The 18,221-nt window shown below is 36.7% G+C and overlaps 1 protein-coding gene across 1 annotated transcript; it reads right to left on the bottom strand.

Moving 5' to 3' along the window:
• Positions 1 to 117: 117 nt before the first annotated feature.
• LOC148044546 (vitellogenin-2-like) lies at positions 118 to 16,772 on the bottom strand. The gene is made up of 22 exons (XM_087720752.1): positions 16,733 to 16,772; positions 16,575 to 16,595; positions 14,238 to 14,258; positions 13,123 to 13,143; positions 12,930 to 12,950; positions 12,233 to 12,381; positions 10,730 to 10,975; positions 9,853 to 10,020; positions 9,031 to 9,176; positions 7,589 to 7,643; positions 7,326 to 7,477; positions 6,974 to 7,151; positions 6,721 to 6,843; positions 6,175 to 6,378; positions 5,554 to 5,771; positions 5,126 to 5,196; positions 3,988 to 4,106; positions 3,756 to 3,857; positions 2,595 to 2,781; positions 1,772 to 1,841; positions 794 to 979; positions 118 to 196 (listed from the first exon to the last, which is right to left on the bottom strand). The coding sequence occupies exons 1-22, from the start codon at positions 16,770 to 16,772 to the stop codon at positions 118 to 120; spliced, it is 2,577 nt and encodes an 858-aa protein (XP_087576878.1).
• Positions 16,773 to 18,221: the final 1,449 nt, after the last annotated feature.

The following is an 18,221-nucleotide window of genomic DNA, read 5'->3' as shown; positions in this document are numbered from 1 at the left end:
GAGCTGTTTTCTGAATACTTTGGCACCTTGCTACAGCCTTTGCTGTGTGGCTAGGTAGAAATTCAGTGAGAAGAAATAGAAAGTGCTCCGTTATATTCCACAGTAAGTTAACATGCTCTAAGTTAACATGAACACAAACTCAATATCAAAGCATCCTGAGAATGTGGAAGTAAGATGAAATTTTCCTTGTTGAGGTCTAGGAGTAGAGGGAGGAAAGGATAGAGGGGAGAAAGTGGTACATTTTATGGTACTAGGCCAGACGGTTAATAGCCAGAGTCAAATGTTTCTAAATATTATTATTATATATTTATAATTTCTCATCAAACCTTCCAGAAAGAACATTGTTACAAAGTAAAATGTTTGGGAAACTCAGCAAAAGAACACACTACAGGTACCCAGCTATAATTCTTGGCTTACACCAATTGGTAAGCTATGACTGAGTTAATAGCAATAGCAATAGCAATAGCAGTTAGACTTATATACCGCTTCATAGGGCTTTCAGCCGTCTCTAAGCGGTTTACAGAGTCAGCATATTGCCCCCACAGTCTGGGTCCTCATTTCATCCACCTCGGAAGGATGGAAGGCTGAGTCAACCTTGAGCCGGTGAGATTAGAACCGCTGAACTGCAGATAACAGTCAGCTGAAGTGGCCTGCAGTACTGCACCCTAACCACTGCGCCACCTCGGCTCTGATGTATAATGTTTACAGTATACAGAAGATGAAAGCCGTACATAAATGCAGCAGATAGCATGACAAAAAGATATTAAATAAATTATAAAAGAGCTTCTTCTACCTTGCAATCAGTACATCACGCTTCTCCTGAAGATTATCAATTTCTACTTTAAATCTGTTTTCTGGCACGTCCAACGAAAAGTTCATTTTGAGTGCAGTATCTGAATGGATCTCAGCGGATATTTCTATTCCATTACCAAAAGTGTCTGCCTTAATTTGCCAGCTCAGACTTCCTTGACCATCGACACTAATAGTAGAAGAGAAATTTTAGGATATGGTTTCAGATTACAATTACAGAGGGAACTCTAATGTCAAGAAGATTGAGGACACCACCTCAGACTAAATGGATTTGAGCAACACAAAAGAGTGGTGAAGGTTTCCTTATTTAAGGCTTTTGAGATTTACAATTCCAGATGCCAAAGCAGCTGGACCAGTCTTGACTTCTATACATTGATTTTGTATGTCTATATGTCAGGACAGAAGAGTTTGGGGTGAGAGAGGTCATTCTGTTCGTGACCCGTCAAAACCACGGTGGAATAAAGCGCGCCCGACGAAAGCGCGTACGTGACGTCATCAGCAGCGCGACGAAAAAAATTAAAAATAAATTAAATTAAAATTAAAATTAAATTAAAGCAAGCCAATTCACGTAAAGGTAAGGGTTAGGTTTAGGGTTAGTGTTAGGGTTAGGTTAAGGATTAGGGTTAGGTTTAGGGTTACGTTAAGCGTTAAGGTTAGGTTTAGGGTTAGGTTCAGGGTTAGTGTTAGGTTTAGCGTTAAGGGTTAGGTTTAGGGTTAGGTTTAGGGTTAGGTTAAGGGTTAGGTTTAGGGTTAGGTTTGGGGGGGTTAGGGTAAGGTTTTCGCTTTAATTTTAAATTTACCGCTCACAGCGCGATGTTTTCGTCGCGCTGTGATGACGTCACATACGTGCTTTCGTCGAGTGCGCTTTATTCCACCGCGGTTTTGTGGTGGAACCATTCTGTTGCAGAATTCTGCTTACTTTATGGGAAAGGAAGATAGAAAGTAATGTTATTTTGCTTACCGAACTTTGGTATCAAGTTGTGATTGTATTTTGATTGCTGTGATATCATCTTGAAATATTTCTGATTTTGCTACAAGAAATAAACATTATTTTAAAATGGTTCAAAGGTACACCAACTTAAAGATCAGGGCTTCTTAGTACTAATATTTTTTTTCATACAAATATTCCTATGTTTCCATTGTTAATATAATTGACGATGGGGCAGGGCAATGAGCTAAAAGAAGAAGTGGGAAAAGATGGAAAGGTTACAGGTGAAAGATGATATTCTAGAAGCCTGTACTTCTAGAATAGAATGTGATATAGAATAGAATAGAATAGAATAGAATAGAATAGAATAGAATAGAATAGAACAGAACAGAATAGAACAGAACAGAACAGAACAGAATTCTTCATTGGCCAAGTGTGATTAGACACACAAGGAATTTGTTTGTGGTGTGTAAGCTTTCAATGTACATACAGCATTAGTGATAAGCAACAAAGTTATAGCCATAAGAAGATTGTTTTGTGAACAAGAAAACAAGAATAAAGGAAGACTGATGATAATATCCTACTTTGAAAACTTTCAAGCTAATTAATGATGTGTCACAGAGAAAGAAATCTGAATTGTTGCCTTTATAAAAAATAGTAACTACATTTTAAATAAGATATTATCAGGTTATGAATGACATGTGTTTATCAGAATCATACAGAAATCTGGCTTGCTTCAGACTGGTTGGGTAACCTGCATTGCTAATATTTTTTAATTGTTTTTATTCTAGGCCATTTTCCCCACCATATATGATTTATCCATGCTATTTTGAATTATGGTGATTTCCATCCTTACCTTTCCAGTCTACATATGCTCCCAAGACAGCATTAAGATTTATTTGGAATGGTAAACCAGGAGATGTAGGAAGAACCTGCCCCACATCTAACATGAGGTAATGGGTCCAGTGAACGTGGGCCAATTTGAAACATACTTCAGCAAGTTTCATCCACACTTTGATCATAGCTGGTCTAAACTCTTCTGCCTAAAATAGGGTAAAGAGACAAGGGGCTTTAAGCTGACTGAGATAACAATATGGATTTTATGGTGAAAATGTATTAGACATTTTTACCTTCCAATGTTGATTCATTTCTGAAGAGTGGAAATACATAATGTGGACTCCAAACAATCTGACTGAAACACCAAAGACAGGTTCTTTGGCAGGTATTTCTTGGTATGCTGGAAGCTAAAGTCAAACCAATGAGAGTAGTTTAGTATTGGGTCAGTTCAAATAAATAAAGTTCATGTAAATAAAAAGACAATGTAATGCTCTGAGTTATTTGCATCTCCCCTTCAAACATTATACTTTATAGAAAGATATTTCCAGTTCTGACATACTATGATTCTACAATGCCACAAGACCTGTTTAATTTACAGGTAGTGCTCGACTTACAACTATGCATTGAGTTGCCATTCAAAGATACAACGTCGCTTAAAAAAAGGAATTACAATCAGTTTTCATACTTGTAACCATAGTAAAATCCTCACAGCCACGTGATCAAGATTTGAGCACTTAGCAACAAGCCTGTATTTGTGACATCCCAGAGTAATGTGATCATAGTTTATGGCCTTCCCAGCTGGCTTTTGACAAGTAAGTCAGCAGGGAAAACTGGACTTACTTAACGACCACTTGGTTCATTCAACAACTACAGTGACTTATTTAACAACCCAGGCGAAAAGGTCATAAAATTGGACATGACTCACTTAACAACTGTTTTCTTTAACAACAGGATCTCCACTGTGGTTGTAATTCAAGAACAACCTGTATTTAGATTCTACCACACAAATAAAGTGATCAGATGATTTACTTTATCTTAAATTACAATATTAACCTGGGAAGAATTTTGCTACCAGATGCAAGATTTTTGCAGGGCAGCCCTCCTACTAAATCTCCTGGAATAATCTTATCTAATATCCCCTTTAACATTTATATTCAAAGGAATAAATACAGAAATATACCTGGTCTTGGATATTTTTGATCTTCTGCTTGGTAGCGGATTGCTCAGACTGGTCATCTGATTCGTCAAACAATCTATCTAGACCTTGTACTTGCAGTTCAACCTGAAAGAAAGAAAAGAAAAGAAAGAAAGAAAGAAAGAAAGAAAGAAAGAAAGAAAAGTATTATGTGTGAAGTGACATGGTAAGGGCATAATGCTTTTTAATAATGAACTTTAAAAAATACAATATATACCTCTAGCAGTTCAGCCTTGCTATGGGGAAATGTGAAGTCTGTTTTCAAGACAACCTTTGAAGGGTGTCTATTGTCACCAGACATGAAGAATTTCATAGTAAATCCATTGTTTAGGAAAGCTGTCATACAAAAAGAATAATACAACACACATAATGAGATTATTAGCTTTTTGAAATGGAAAGATTTGAAATTTTACTTGTTTGGTTCACTTGTTTGGCTTAGTCCTCATTTAACTACAAAACTAAGAATACTATTGCCATTGAGGAGCCTAAGCTAACATACCTGCCTTATGCCCTAGGATTCTGAGAAATTATGTTGATGCAAGCTTTTTGTCTACCTATTTATTTAGATCTATAGTAATTTGCTTGGTCGATAAGCAAAGCATATGATTAGGCTCGTTTTGCGAACTGCATTGCAAAATAAAGTTTAGATACTACTCTCAGATCTGGACTACAGAGATTCAGATGATACTATGATATGGTAGCAAAGAGTGAAGATTTTTTTTATATCACCCTACTGCTGTCCCACAGTCCTTTATAATCTTTATAATCCAGTTTTGCAGTCCTAGTTCTACCTAAAGAGAGCCTGCAGAGTTCAGAGCCATTTTTAAGTGTCTCAGAGCAATAGAATCAATTGTTCATTTTGTATCACATTTGCACAACCTGTAATTTCACACTTAATGTTTTGTATGAAATAAGGCAAGGTTCAGTTAAAGGAGATGCCTGAAGTATGGAACCCTGGACCTTGCAAAGTTAGTATCTGGAAAAACCAGAAAGCAAAAAAGGGATGAATCTTTAAAAACATCTTCGGGCATTGTAAACTAGGAAATCGTCCTCAGTTTTACTGGCCATTACAATTAAATCATTGCAACAGTCCAGGTCAATTATTTGGTTCTGATTCCACATTAATAGAACAATTTATACATGAATAACTCCTCTTCTCCTTTTGAGTTTATAAAGTGTAAGGCATATAGGACACAGTACAGAATTCGAAAATCAGAACTACTTGGTAGGAAACCAAGTAAACACAATAAGGTGATTTTTCGCTTGGATCATAATGGAGCAAATAAACTTACTCCAAATATTGTGACGCATCCCATAAAGAGAAATGGAGAAACCATTAAGTAATAGCTACTCACAGTTGAAAAAGACAACATGCATAGCCCTATTGAAAGGGGAGTTCAGTTCATCAAGTCGGGGGCTCAGAATTCTGAGGGCCAAAGAGCAATAAGAAGCCCTAAATGGAAAAAAAGAGGACATTGTTAATATTAGGTTCTTTTAACTATTAACTGGGGCAACGTCTACAGACTGACTCAAGAACAGGCAGCGCTAGACTCTATGGAATTCAGCTCACATCCTGTATCCTCTGAGAAGTTGTGTATAGGATTACAATTTAACAATCTTGCAGCCTTCTGCAGGCTTAACAAACTTCCTAATCTGTGTATGATGGGAGTTCTCATTGCTGGTAATGTATTACTTGGAACCTTGATTTGGTTGCAAGTAATACTTGGAACTATAACATTTCTGTACCTAATATAACACATAATCTGAATGTCTCTTTACTTACAGGATGTAGTATGCTGGGTCCCTGATCTTTGTTATAGTCTTCATGTGAGAGTACACAAAGCTGGCAATATGGACATTCTCCTCATACAGCATTGCATTGGCCATGGCTGTCACTATAGATAGAGAAGGGGCACTGTCTAGGAGGACAATGCAAGCCATTACTCGGACGGGCTCACAGCGTGAAACATCCATAAAGATCTGAAGGAGTAAACCTTGAACCTAGACGGAAGAAACAAATGAATATGGAGTTCAGCTAATACACATGGAAACAATCAGGGGTTTTTTCTCAGGATTTGCTTTCTGTGACTTATAGGATAGCCAAAGAACCACAAATATGGCCTCTAAAATTGCATTGTGGTTAGGCCTTTGAGTGGAGCATTTTCTTTGGCATGCAATAACTAGCTACTTTCTCTCGCTCTCTTTTTTTTTTTTCTAGGTAGGAATCCCATTTAAGCCTCCACCAATTGCTGTAAATATTGTTCGACAATGTGATTTCAGGGATTACTTAGAAGCTCAAACATTCAGCTTGGTTACAAAGTTTTGCAGTTACCTGAAAGCTAGACCATAAGCTATATATGATTTTTACCTACTTTAGAAAAAAGACATGTTTTCTGTCACTTACCTTTGTAGGATCCTGCTTGCCGACTTGCGCCAGGGTCTGAACTGCAATCACCTGGATGTACTCAGAATGTTTATCACTCTCACACAGGACTTTCACTTGTTTCAGGCTGACAATCTGACCGGCATTGCCAATAGCTTTCAGAGCTAATGCAATTTTGTTTTCTTCTTTTTCCCGAACTGCCTCAGTTAGGAGGTTGTGGAGAGGCTATAAAGAATAAATAAATAAATAAACAGGATGTGGGTCTGTGCACTTTTATGCATATATTTTCATTGCTGTATCCAAATAGTCTGTATTGCTTTCTGCAAAGAAAAATCATGTTCTTTTGTTGCAATATTATCTATACCAGTGTTTGTCAACCTTGGCGACTTTCAGTCCTTTGGACTTCAACTCCCAGAATCCCCCAGCCAGCATAGCTGGCTGGGGGAATTCTGGGAGTTGAAGTCCACAGGACTGAAAGTCGCCAAGATTGACAAACACTGATCTATACATAATCAAGATTTAGATCTTGATATCTATCTAGATCTATAGATAAAATTAGCCATATACCTCAAGCAATTTAGGATGACAGGTTCTAGAATTGGAACATTGCTTGTTCACCATAGTCCCATATGCCAGGTAAACGGCTTTTCCAAGGATAGATGTTTTGTCAGTGATTTTGGAAAGTAATTCCTGTTGGGAAGAAAACAAAATTGTTCTTAGAATTTAGGAGAACATTCTCAATCTAGGGTCACAATGCATCCTATGTAGATTTTAAAAACATGTTATAGTGCCATCCAACAACACCATAACATATACTCACTGCTGTCACTTTAGCAATTTCTTCCATTCTCGTAATATCCACGTTGGCAGAATGGAAGGCTGTGGGAATAAGCCAAATCAGGTCATGATATGGAAGTTCTCCACTGACGGCTTTGTCCTTGATGAACTTCAGTGCGATCAAATTACCCGCATGGGCACATGAAACCAATAGGAATTTTCTGCAATGAATAAAGGGACACATTCTTTAAAATATCATGAATCGTCCACTAATGAAGAAATGTTTTCTGGCTCATTATTCCATAAATCTTAATAATTCCTCTGGGAGAACAATATTTGGGGTTTCAGGAAATTAAGGTAAAGCTAGTATGCAATATACAAGTTAGCTAACATACCTAGTAGCAGGGATTCTTGAAAACTTGCTGTAGAGAGTGTTCACATCATTTAATGACAAGCGTTGTATGAGTCGGGTCAATACTGTAACCTTGGTGGAAAACATTTCATCCTGCATCTGCCAGTGCACTGATTCTTCTAAGAGTTGCTCAACCTGTCCAAGGAAAAATCAAGAACAGCATGCATTCATTCCAATCGCCAAGATCATGGTGTTTTCTGTTTGGTTTTGAAAGGGTTAAATTGTTCACTATTTCATTTTTTTTACCTGTCGTACAGGATCTATGATGGGGTTCTCCATCACAGGCAAAAACAGATTTGCGCTATGTTCATAACGAATGTTGATTGTTACAAGTTCTCCTTGTTGTTGTTGTTGTTGTTGCTGCTGCTGCTGCTGCTGCTGTTGTTCAGGTCTCACTTCAGTCAAGATGAGCACTTGCCTGGAAGAAAACAAACAAACACACACACACACATATGACTAAATCATCAGAAATGAGGACTCATCCATTTGAAATACTGTAGGATTGGCTCCAGAAAGTCAGAAGATGGTAACTAGAGATAAGAGATGATGCAACCAAAGCCAATAGGATGCACTGCACTTCAAAGACTTGGACCTGTCTTCACATTGGATTAAAAAAAAACATACTTGAGCTATGCCTATTTGCTAATTTTCTAAAAGTTTTTAATCTGATTTCCCCACATTGTGTCGTTCATCCTTTAATGTAAGACTAGTGTATTCAATTCCATAGGAAATTATGGCTTGTGAGGTTTTTCTGCAAATCAGATCCATTGCCAGGTTATGATAAGTATAATATATTGTATTATTATGAGCCGTGGTGGCGAAGTGGTTAGAATGTAGTACTGCAGGCTACTTCTGCTGACTGCCAACTGCAGTTTGGCAGTTCGAGTTTCACCAGGCTCTAGGTTGACTCAGCCTTCCACCCTTCCAAGATAAAATGAGGACCCAGATTGTTGGGAGCAATAGGCTGACTCTGTTAAACCGCTTAGAGAGTGTTGTTAAGCACTGTGAAGCAGTATATAAGTCTACAGTAAGTGCTATTGCTATTATCACGCTTAATATATTTTTCCCATTGCCAATTAAACAAATATAATAGAGGGCAAAATCCTTGAGAGTCAATGTTATCCTTCCACAACTTTAAGGGCATAAAAATGCAGTTCTTCTTTTGGTCTGAAAATGAAAAGTGGTGCTGTAAAAGCTATATTTGCTGTATTGGTTTCGGTTTTCATGCAGCCCTGGATCTGCTGGTAGATTACTGGAGTTTGGTACAGAACAGAGAAGTACAGATCTATTGAAGTTACATTCTAATGTAACATAATCCCCAACTTCCGGTCCTTCCGGTGTGCCCTAAAAAGTTGGCTTTTTCAGCAAGCCGGCCTGAATAGAATAAATTAAATTTTAAATTTTAATTTAATCCTACATTTGATTTAAATTGTCAATTGAAGGTTATTGCATTTCCTATTTAATCCTTTTTTAACTTTTGTCATATGTGTTTTTATGGTGTACGCCGCCCTGAGTCCTTGGGGAGAAGGGCGGCATATAAGTCCAATAAAACCAAACCAAACCAAACTTAGAATGTTACATTAGTCCTATATAGGCATACATCTATGCCTTTCAATGCATAGAGATGGTGGACTAAGAAGCAAAGCAAACTAAAGAGTGCGAAATGTTGTTTTGATATTGCTACTTACTGAGCTTTCATATATCCGGTAGAATCATCTCCAGCTAGAGGGAAGTCCAATACTTGTTCAGAAATGACTTCAGTGACCATGTCACTCCTATCGTCCCGCTTGATTTTGACGACTGAGGCAGTTGCCCCTTGGACAAATTTTTCTCTCTAAGTAACAAAAAGAGACATATTTCACAAGGAGAAATACAATGCAATTTTACAGCAAAATAGTATACTATTTTAAACCTGTGGCTGGTGTTCTTCCCTCCCCCATTTTTAATATTTCATTTCATATTTTTTTCATTTATTTGACATTTATAGGCCGCCCTTTTCCCTGAGGGGACTCAGGGCGGCTTACAATTTGTAGGAAGGGAGTGCAAGACAAAACACAAAAAGAAAATGTGGAGTATAATAAAATAAAACAATAAAACACAACATTCATTCAGCATTCGGGTGGGGCGAGATTAGGGTCTTATCCCCAGGCCTGACGGGATAGCCAGATCTTGAGGGCTGTGCGGAAGGTCTGGACGGTGGTGAGGGTATGAATCTCCACGGGGAGATCGTTCCAAAGCGTTGGAGCTGCTACTGAGAAGGCTCTCCTCCGCGTAGTCACCAGTCGGCACTGACTGGCGGATGGAATTCGGAGGAGGCCTACTCTATGCGTACATATGTACATATGAAAGTCCTAGTCTAGATCAGAACTATAACCTAAGAAATGGGGGACTCTCCTCCCCTCGTGTCCCAGTTCAAGATCTCGTATTTGTAGTTTGCAGAAGAAAAGCCCTCTATTAAAGCTCAGAGACCCACACCAACATGTGATAAAATAGATGTACAGCACTCTTACTTGGTAGCAGTTGGGTTGCTGGAAGAGCTGGAGATAGGGCATTCCAACATTCAGCATAATTTTTTGTTTGCATTGGTTCAGGTCCCTGATTCTGTTATACAAGAAGACGTTGTTCCTTTTATCCTCGTAGAGAACATATCTGGTGTTGCACTCTCCTTCAAGTCCATCCTGCCAATATGGAAAAACTCAGTTTGTACAAGAACACAGGACCTCAAATTCCCAATGAGAGTCAAAGGGAGAGATTTGCAGCAGGTTTAAATAAAATCAGGTGCATTTAAAATGTCTACAACTTTAGAACAATTTTCCCCCCTCGCCTTTATCTGCTCCTTTACATTTTGTTCATTTACTGATATTTTTTCCAAATCCAGCAGGAAATAGACCAGGGGTGAAATTCGGCAGGTTCTGACAGGTTCTGGAGAACCGGTAGCGAAATTTTGAATAGTTTGGAGAACCGGCAAATATCACCTCTGGCTGGCCCCAGAGTGGGGAGGGAATGGGGCTTTGCAGTATCCTTCCCCTGCCACGTGCACCAAGTCACGCCCACAGAACCGGTAGTAATTTTTTTGAATTTCACCACTGAAATAGATGTTATAGATTTTGTTCAAGAACATCCAAAGAATCCCCTGGGAATGAATATCTACATATTTGAGGGAGAATAGCAATTGATACCTAAACAGATTGGTTCAAATCTAGCTATCTAGAAGTCGCTATTTCCTTATTCAGGAAAAAAAAAATTACAAAGAGCAATCCAATATGCTTTGAAATCACATTGCTCAAGGAGATAGGAGACCCTTGATTCTTCATATGTTAATGGCTCATTGACTGTATTCTATTGCAGTAAAATAAAAGATGAGAAAAAAATTAAAAGAAGCCTAACCTCAAATAGTTCATACTCTTTAAGGTTCCGTGGTGTGACAGCGAACATGCTCAGCAAGCCTCTGAAAAAATTCTTGCAAAGTAGACTTGCTTGCGCTGGTATACGGATGGAGTTAATTTTTCCAGCATAGATGAAATGGGTTGTAAACTTCTGGCATTCAAGGAGCTCTTTATATTCCCTTCGTGGTTCTGACAAGGTATCTCTCGGACGGAATCCAACAGCATCTCGTACTCTCATATTCTTCAACTAAGAACAAAATGGAGGGCAAGAAAGGAAGCAATTGTTAAATCTTTTGGACACCAGTAGAAGAGATTGAAAATTGTTAATTTGGAAGGGATCATGCTTATTCCCCATTACAGAATGTGTTTCAAATTCAAATAGGAAGCAAGTAAACAAATGCACTAATATTATTTTACTGAGCTGCTATTTGCCCCGCTTAAAAAAAAAAAAGATTATTTCTGCACTAGCCAATCATAGCAACATTCAACAATAAAAAGTCTGTTCCCATTAATGATTAATTGGCATAGTGATGTAAACCTGGAGACACTTACTCAATCTACAATTGACATCATCCCTACTGTTCTCACAATGTCATGGGAGGATACTGATGTGCTGGCCAGTACTTCCCCCAGTTGACCAATAAGGGAGAATAATTGTCCATCAATCTGCGTCCCACACCTGTCATAATTTCACATGGCATTTATTTTTGCAGTGTGGAAAGGAAAATTATCATTCACTGGGTGGAAGACCTGCAACGTTACCTAGATCTATTTTCCAAAGGCTAGTGAAGTGGGGTCACATCTTCATGTCACCTCTATCCCAGTGGGAAGAACAGCAGGAGACAAGACATACAAAAATTCCAGGAAATGGGAAACTGCTTGCTCCCTAGCTTCAGCTTTAGTATTGCAAAGTTATTTTGTAATAATCTCCACTGCCTAAAGACCCAGGGGACCAACACCCAGAAAGGTAATGTCTGATCCACCCCAATTCAGCAACTATTTGAAACACCTTCACTAATTACATTTTAGTTTGTGGAACACTAATTTAAAATTCAATTATGCCTCAGTTTTAAAATCTCAGTTATTCTTGTCAGGAATATAATGCACTTATGAATGAATAGTTTAGGATTGCTTAACTTTTTTTAAAACTGCAGACAAATAAAGAATTGAAGCTTAAGATGATCATTTTTCTCTTGGCCTATTGTACAGAAAATGTTAGGTCTGAGAATGAATGTACACTACTGTACAGCATAGAGTAACTCTGTGGTTACTGTTTTATCTGCTTGCTATGGAGTTTTCTTCACCTCTCCATGAAGCCTACTTTACCCTCTGAGAAGCTAAAGCAAAGCTGGAAATCTCCTTGCATTTTGTGACACAAAGCTTTAATCAATCTGTGGTTCATATATGGGAATATTTCTTGAATGAATGTACACTATAGTTTCCCTTCAATTGAATGGGCTTGACAGTTACTGAAAGGAACTTTATCCTTGAGGAGAAAACTTACCTGAAGCATATGCTCTGATTGACCTGCTATGATGATTACATCAGCTTCTATCTTTAGAAGACTCCTTCCATAACTTTTATCTTCAACTCCAGTTACCATTGTGGTGTTGTAACTGTATTTGAATGTTTGTCCGGCAGGAAAGTCTGGTTCTATAAACAGAAACAAACATATGTGGTTGTCTTCAGTAAAGAAGGCATTTATACTAGGATGAAGGTTTTAATTGAGTAAATTCCATGATTATTAACCTGAAACTTTAAAGGACAATGGAAGTTAGATTTTTATTAAAGGCTTACTATTTATATATGCTAATTTTGGGTCTCTTTATGATTTGCTGGGGAAATCACAAAAGGAAACAAAAAGATTGGATTCCATTTAAGCAGATTTATATATGCTAATTTTGAGTCTCTCTATGATTTGCTGTGCAAATCACAAAAGGAAACAAAAAGAATGTATTCCATTTGAGCAGATTGCTATTGTTTTTGTGTATTGAATAATAATTTACCTGTATTTTTTTTTAAAACTCAAAATGGAGATCAATGTTATATAATTTAAAAAGATTTAAATGAAGAATTTCTTTTTTACAACTCATGTGTCTTATGCAACTCAGCTAATGCTGTTTCCTTTACTCAGCAGTGACAGCCCAAATATCATTTTAATATACTGATTTAAATATAAATACAAATATGAATATACTTACTGATGTCAACATTCTCCGTTCCTAGAAGAAAAAAAATCATAAATTGTTGAGTACAGTTTTAGAATAAAACAATAGAGTGTACATTTTCTTATTTAAACATCCAAATGAGAATTGCAAAATTATGTTTTATTATATGATCATCTTCTAACACAAGTATACTGATGAGTTGTCTTGTTATCGTCATTACACTTACCAGTTTCAGGATTCTGGGTTTCTGTGGGATAGAGATGCAATATTTAGTAAGTATATTAAATTTCTGAACTTCTTTTATTGCAAAAAAATATACAAGTAGGAATTACAACATAGTTTTTATACTGGTCTGTTCAAGATTACACAGCTTGTGTGGTGTTTTTCTTTGGTAAGAAAAGGTCTCTCTGGAAATCATGGCTTTCCTTTGAAACCATTTTTATCTTTTCTAATGCTCTACACCCGTGATGGCGAACCTATGGTGTGCATAGCAGAAGTGGCACACAGAGCCATCTCTCTGGGCACGCAAGCTGTCATGCATTGCTTTTCCAGGTTCCAGTGTGCCGGCCAGCTGTCTTCAGGTGTGAGGGAGCGCTGGAAACCAAAAGAGCAGCTGCCCGGTGCACATATGAGCCCCAGGAAGATAATCTTCTGGATTCCGGTGCGCACGTGCTGATCTTCACACGCACGTGGGCACCAGAAACCGAAAGACCAGGTGGCCATTGGATTCAAGATTTATGACGCATTTCACCCCTCAATCTCAGCCTGATCGTCTCTTAAAAATGTTAATTCATTAAGAGCCGAGGTGGCGCAGTGGTTAAATGCAGCACTGCAGGCTACTGCTAGATCAGCAGTTCAGCGGTTCAAATCTCACCGGCTCAGGGTTGACTCAGCCTTCCATCCTTCCGAGGTGGGTAAAATGAGGACCCAGATTGTTGGGGGCAATATGCTGACTCTCTGTAAACCGCTTAGAGAGGGCTGAAAGCCCTATGAAGCGGTATATAAGTCTACTGCTATTGCTATTGCTATTTCTTATGTACTGTAAAGATTAAATCATTGGCCAAACTCATTGGCCAAACTCATTAACTAAAGTTGAAAACCAAGAAGGCCATTTTAAGTTTTCAGGGTTCTCATTTAAGAATACACCTAGGTTTTTTTTTAGTTTCCTTCTGTTTTGATGTATCAGTTTCCTTTAAATTGTTAACGATTACAAAAACTAACTATGTTTGACTTAAAATGTGATGGTCCTTAAATAAGTATCAATTAATTATTTAATGTCAATTGATTTTGTTTAATGTCATTTCAACAAGAGGCTAGGTTTGTTGTAATTTTTCAACTTACTTGACTGAGGTTTCTGGTTCCCTGGTAGAAAGAAAATGAACATGTTATAGTGTTAGTTTTAGCAGTATGGTTATGATTTATATGTTATATATTCAAAAAACTCTTATTGTATGCTGGTTTATAACAAAAAATCATTAATCCCAGCAGTGTTCTCAAGAGCTAAAAAGTTTCCACAAAGACTACTAAAAAGTTCCATTTACTGAACATGCATTGCTTTTATTAAATACATAATAATCAGATTCTTTAAATTGTAAATAATCAGTCTGATTATTTACAATTTACAATTTAGTAAATTGTATAATTTACTAAATAATTGCATTAAAGTATAAAATAATCAGGAGTATATTTTAATTAGCAGGATTGCAAGTAAATAGCACACTTCCTCCCCAAGATAGCTGCTGACTGGAAGGAAAATGTTTCTCTCTTTTTTGACAATCTGCTGATTTTGCTGCCAAAACTGGGGTTTTTTTTTGGCAGCGTTGCTCCTTGGATTTGTATGGGGGCACTTAGGAATGACCCAACATGATTTTTGGATAGCCATGGCTCCACCCACGAGGAAGCACCCTGGAAGCAACTGGTTTTTCATGCACCTTTTCCTCTTAGCTGAGTATTCTCCAGAGGAAGCCTATTTTTTGATTTTACTGTTTGAAGTTTTTGTTTTGCTTTGTTTTTTTTATTTTTAAAAGTTAATTGGCTGGTTGAATGCTGATTTATTCAACCAGTGTTGGATTTTATCTTTTCTTTTTGCTTTTGATCTATCTGGCTGTTTTCATTAATTTCTGCTTTTCCATAAGGAAAATCACATGGCCTTTCTGGCTAGTGAAAGTGCTTTTACTCGATTTACATTTTTATTGGATATTCACTGCAGGGACTTTTTACTTTTATCAATTTGCAAAAAATTTGGAGCTTATTTTTCTCATTCTTTCTTTTAATTTTGGATTAAAATATCCAAAAAATATCTTCCCTGCTCCTTAGTTTATTGTCTTATTCTGCTTTGAAAAGCTCTCTTATCTACTTTATAGAGGAACAACATATCAAATTACAGAAAAGAGGATGAGGTTGACACTTGAGAAAAGACTCTCTGATAACATGCAATTCCTACCTGAAAGCTTTTTTAAAAAAAGTTTGATGAAGTTATAAAGGCCGTGGAAAATATTCAAAGTCAGGCCATTGTAAATAAATTAAACCCACAAAAGGAATGTGATTTCAAAGCAGTAGATTCATTGGGAAGAAATATGGACCCAGATTTAGAATTAACTCAGTTAATTTCAAGCCTGAAATTCAAGCCTGCATTCTTATAAAAATAGTAGAAAACTATCTGAGTGATTAAGTGATAATTTGGTCTTCTTTAATTATATTGAAGGGATTGAATGGATTTATCACACCTAACTGGGAAACAATTTCATCTTGATTTTTTGGGGGGAAGATAGATTGGCTTTGGAGATTGGATTTATTATATTTAACCAGAAAACAATTAATGGTATTAAGAAAAAAACCACGGATATTTGATTCGGGATGAATCAGTGTTAATTCTTAAGAAATGTGGCACAGTTAAGAAGCCATGGTAAATGTTCTATGGGTTGATTACAACAACAGTTTGTTAATAACGATTTTGAAATTCTATTTGTCATTATTATTATTATTATTATTATTAACTATTTTGTAATTAATTTCATACATAGATGACAGGTTAATAACTTGCAAATAGAACTAGTTGTTTAGTTGTTTTAAAAACACACTATTACGTGTTTTTTTCCTTGTTTCTTAAAAAATGGTCTTTTTAAAACTAAACTAAAATAAAGTTTAAATATAATTCTTGTCTAAAAATATGGAGCAAAACTAGCAAATGGTTTTGACATATGAACTAACAATTGAATGAAATGCAAGTCATAACTGTATAGAAGTTATTTTTATTTAGCATGTGCCTTTTTATTTTATATCATAATGTTAATGAAAATGTTAATTTTTTCAAGTGTTAATTCTATATTTGTTCTGCACTCAGTTATAACATGATACATAAGGCTACAACTATTCATTCAAATTGATTAAAGCAGATAATTTATCTTCTGACTTACTGATTACTGATTATATTTATATACTATTCCAGTTGCTCACAATGTTAGAGAAATATCTTGCAGAAGGATGATTGCTTTTTGCTAATGGGGCAGGATAATATCCTACTCTGTCCAAGATTTAATAGCAGGCACTAGGAGATTTGCGACTTATCTACAAAAGATAGTACGTCATCACCCCATTTTCAATGATGGAAAAAATGTTTCAAAAAACATGCATGGTATAAAATAGAAATAATATAAGGTATATTGATGTCAGACTTACGGGCTGGGAACTTCTCGGCAGCTGAGGAAAGAAAAGAGATCAAGAGATTACAAAACGAACATAGTAGGATGGAGTTTTCTTTTAATTTTAAAATATATTTTGACTAAACTATGTAAAATTTTACCATGGAGTCATAGTAAAAAGAAAGCCATACTCACCCACAAGGGCCACTAGGAGAGCTATGACGATTCCCTTCATGGTGAAGGTGAATGGCAACTCTCACCCATCCTAGGTATTTTATAGAGAGATGAGAAGCATCACGTGATCTGTGTCAACCAGGATTTTGCTGATTGCACATTTTTTAATCAATTTCAGCAAACTTTTTTTTTTTGGACTCCTGAACTGTTCCTACTTTTAATCCCGGAAGAGAAAAGAATCCTGTTTTTCTTCTATCTTTCCACAAATTCGTCCATATTTTTTAAGTTCACCAGACATACATTGCTACACTATTTTTGAAAGTCATCAAATATGTCATAAAAATATGTTTGAAGAGATTTTATTTTCAATTTTTACTTCTGGCTGATGGCCATTTGGGCACTATTTTAGGTGTTGAAAACTTTGCCCTGGTTATTTTGACCGAATACATGATGCAAATATTTACTTAACAGATCATCATGGGGAAAAGACACTGGTATCTTTGCATAACATCTGCAAGGTTAGTTGATGTATGAGGGTTTTTTTCCCTTGTACAAGGCAGTGCAATCCTATAGGCAGTTTCTCTGAAGTATCAGTAAGTCCCATATATCTAGTGTCAGGATTACAACCATAGAAAAATCCTATACAGGTAGTCCTCAACCTATGACAACAACAACTGAACCCAATTTCTGTTTCTAAGTGAGACAGTTGTTAGGTGAGTTTAGTTCATTTTATGACCTTTCTTGCCACATTTGTTAAATGAATCACTGCAGTTGTTAAGTTAGTAATATGGCTGTAGAGGGAATCTGGGCTTCCCCATTGATTTTGCTTGTCAAAAGGAGCAAAAAGTAATCACATGACCCTGGGATACTGTAGCCATCAAAAATATGGAGAAGTTGCCAAGCATCCAAATTTTTAATCACGGGACCATGGGGATTGTGCAATGGCCGTTAAGTGTGAAAGAGGGTCAGAAATCACTTTTCCAGTGCTGTTGTCACTTTGAATGGTCACTAAATGAATGGTTGTAAGTCGAGGACTATCTGCAAAGGGGAAGATAGTGAAACAATAGAGTCCCTCAAGTTAGCAGAATTTTCATTGGCTGATTTTCACAAAAACAGTGGGAAACATTTTGTCAGCTGTAATGTAGCTAAGAAACCTCTGCAGAATAGAATAGGCAGCAAGGCCATGAGACCTGAACCCAAGACTGCCTATCCCCAAAGGCTTAATTTTGGAAACCCAGAAACTACCCAGAAAAATATCAGCAGCATAACATGCTTCATCTGCAACTGCACTGCTAGGATAAATCTATGCTCATTCATGCTGGATTTCATTGTTGAATAAGCATCACTTGTTGATCATACATTAATAGCGTCAAATATTGGCAAAATATTGGCAACTTTTGAAATTATTTGAGTTCCAAGTTATCAAACTAAAAACTCAGCCAAGTATTTTTTTTAAAAAAGCATTGAGAGCCTGGAAATATTTAGCTGAAAGAGAGAAATATGATATCTT

This window comes from Thamnophis sirtalis, unplaced genomic scaffold, assembly GCF_051295495.1.
Source record: "Thamnophis sirtalis isolate CommonGarterSnake01/CBP01778 unplaced genomic scaffold, rThaSir2_p1.2 scaffold_7, whole genome shotgun sequence".
Lineage (NCBI taxonomy): Eukaryota > Metazoa > Chordata > Lepidosauria > Squamata > Natricidae > Thamnophis > Thamnophis sirtalis.
The sequence above is the reverse complement of the archived record's forward strand: the minus strand, read 5'-3'. Positions and strand labels throughout refer to the sequence as shown.

Excerpts from the sequence above, each read along its gene's own strand:
- LOC148044546 (XM_087720752.1), bottom strand. The coding sequence starts at position 16,772 with ATGAAGGGAATCGTCATAGCTCTCCTAGTGGCCCTTGTGG. Across the intron at positions 14,259-16,574 it reads TGCCGAGAAGTTCCCAGCCC|GGAACCAGAAACCTCAGTCA; the intron begins GTAAGTCTGACA and ends TCTTTCTACCAG. Across the intron at positions 197-793 it reads CGTGATGTACTGATTGCAAG|ACCTCAACAAGGAAAATTTC; the intron begins GTAGAAGAAGCT and ends CTCTACTCCTAG.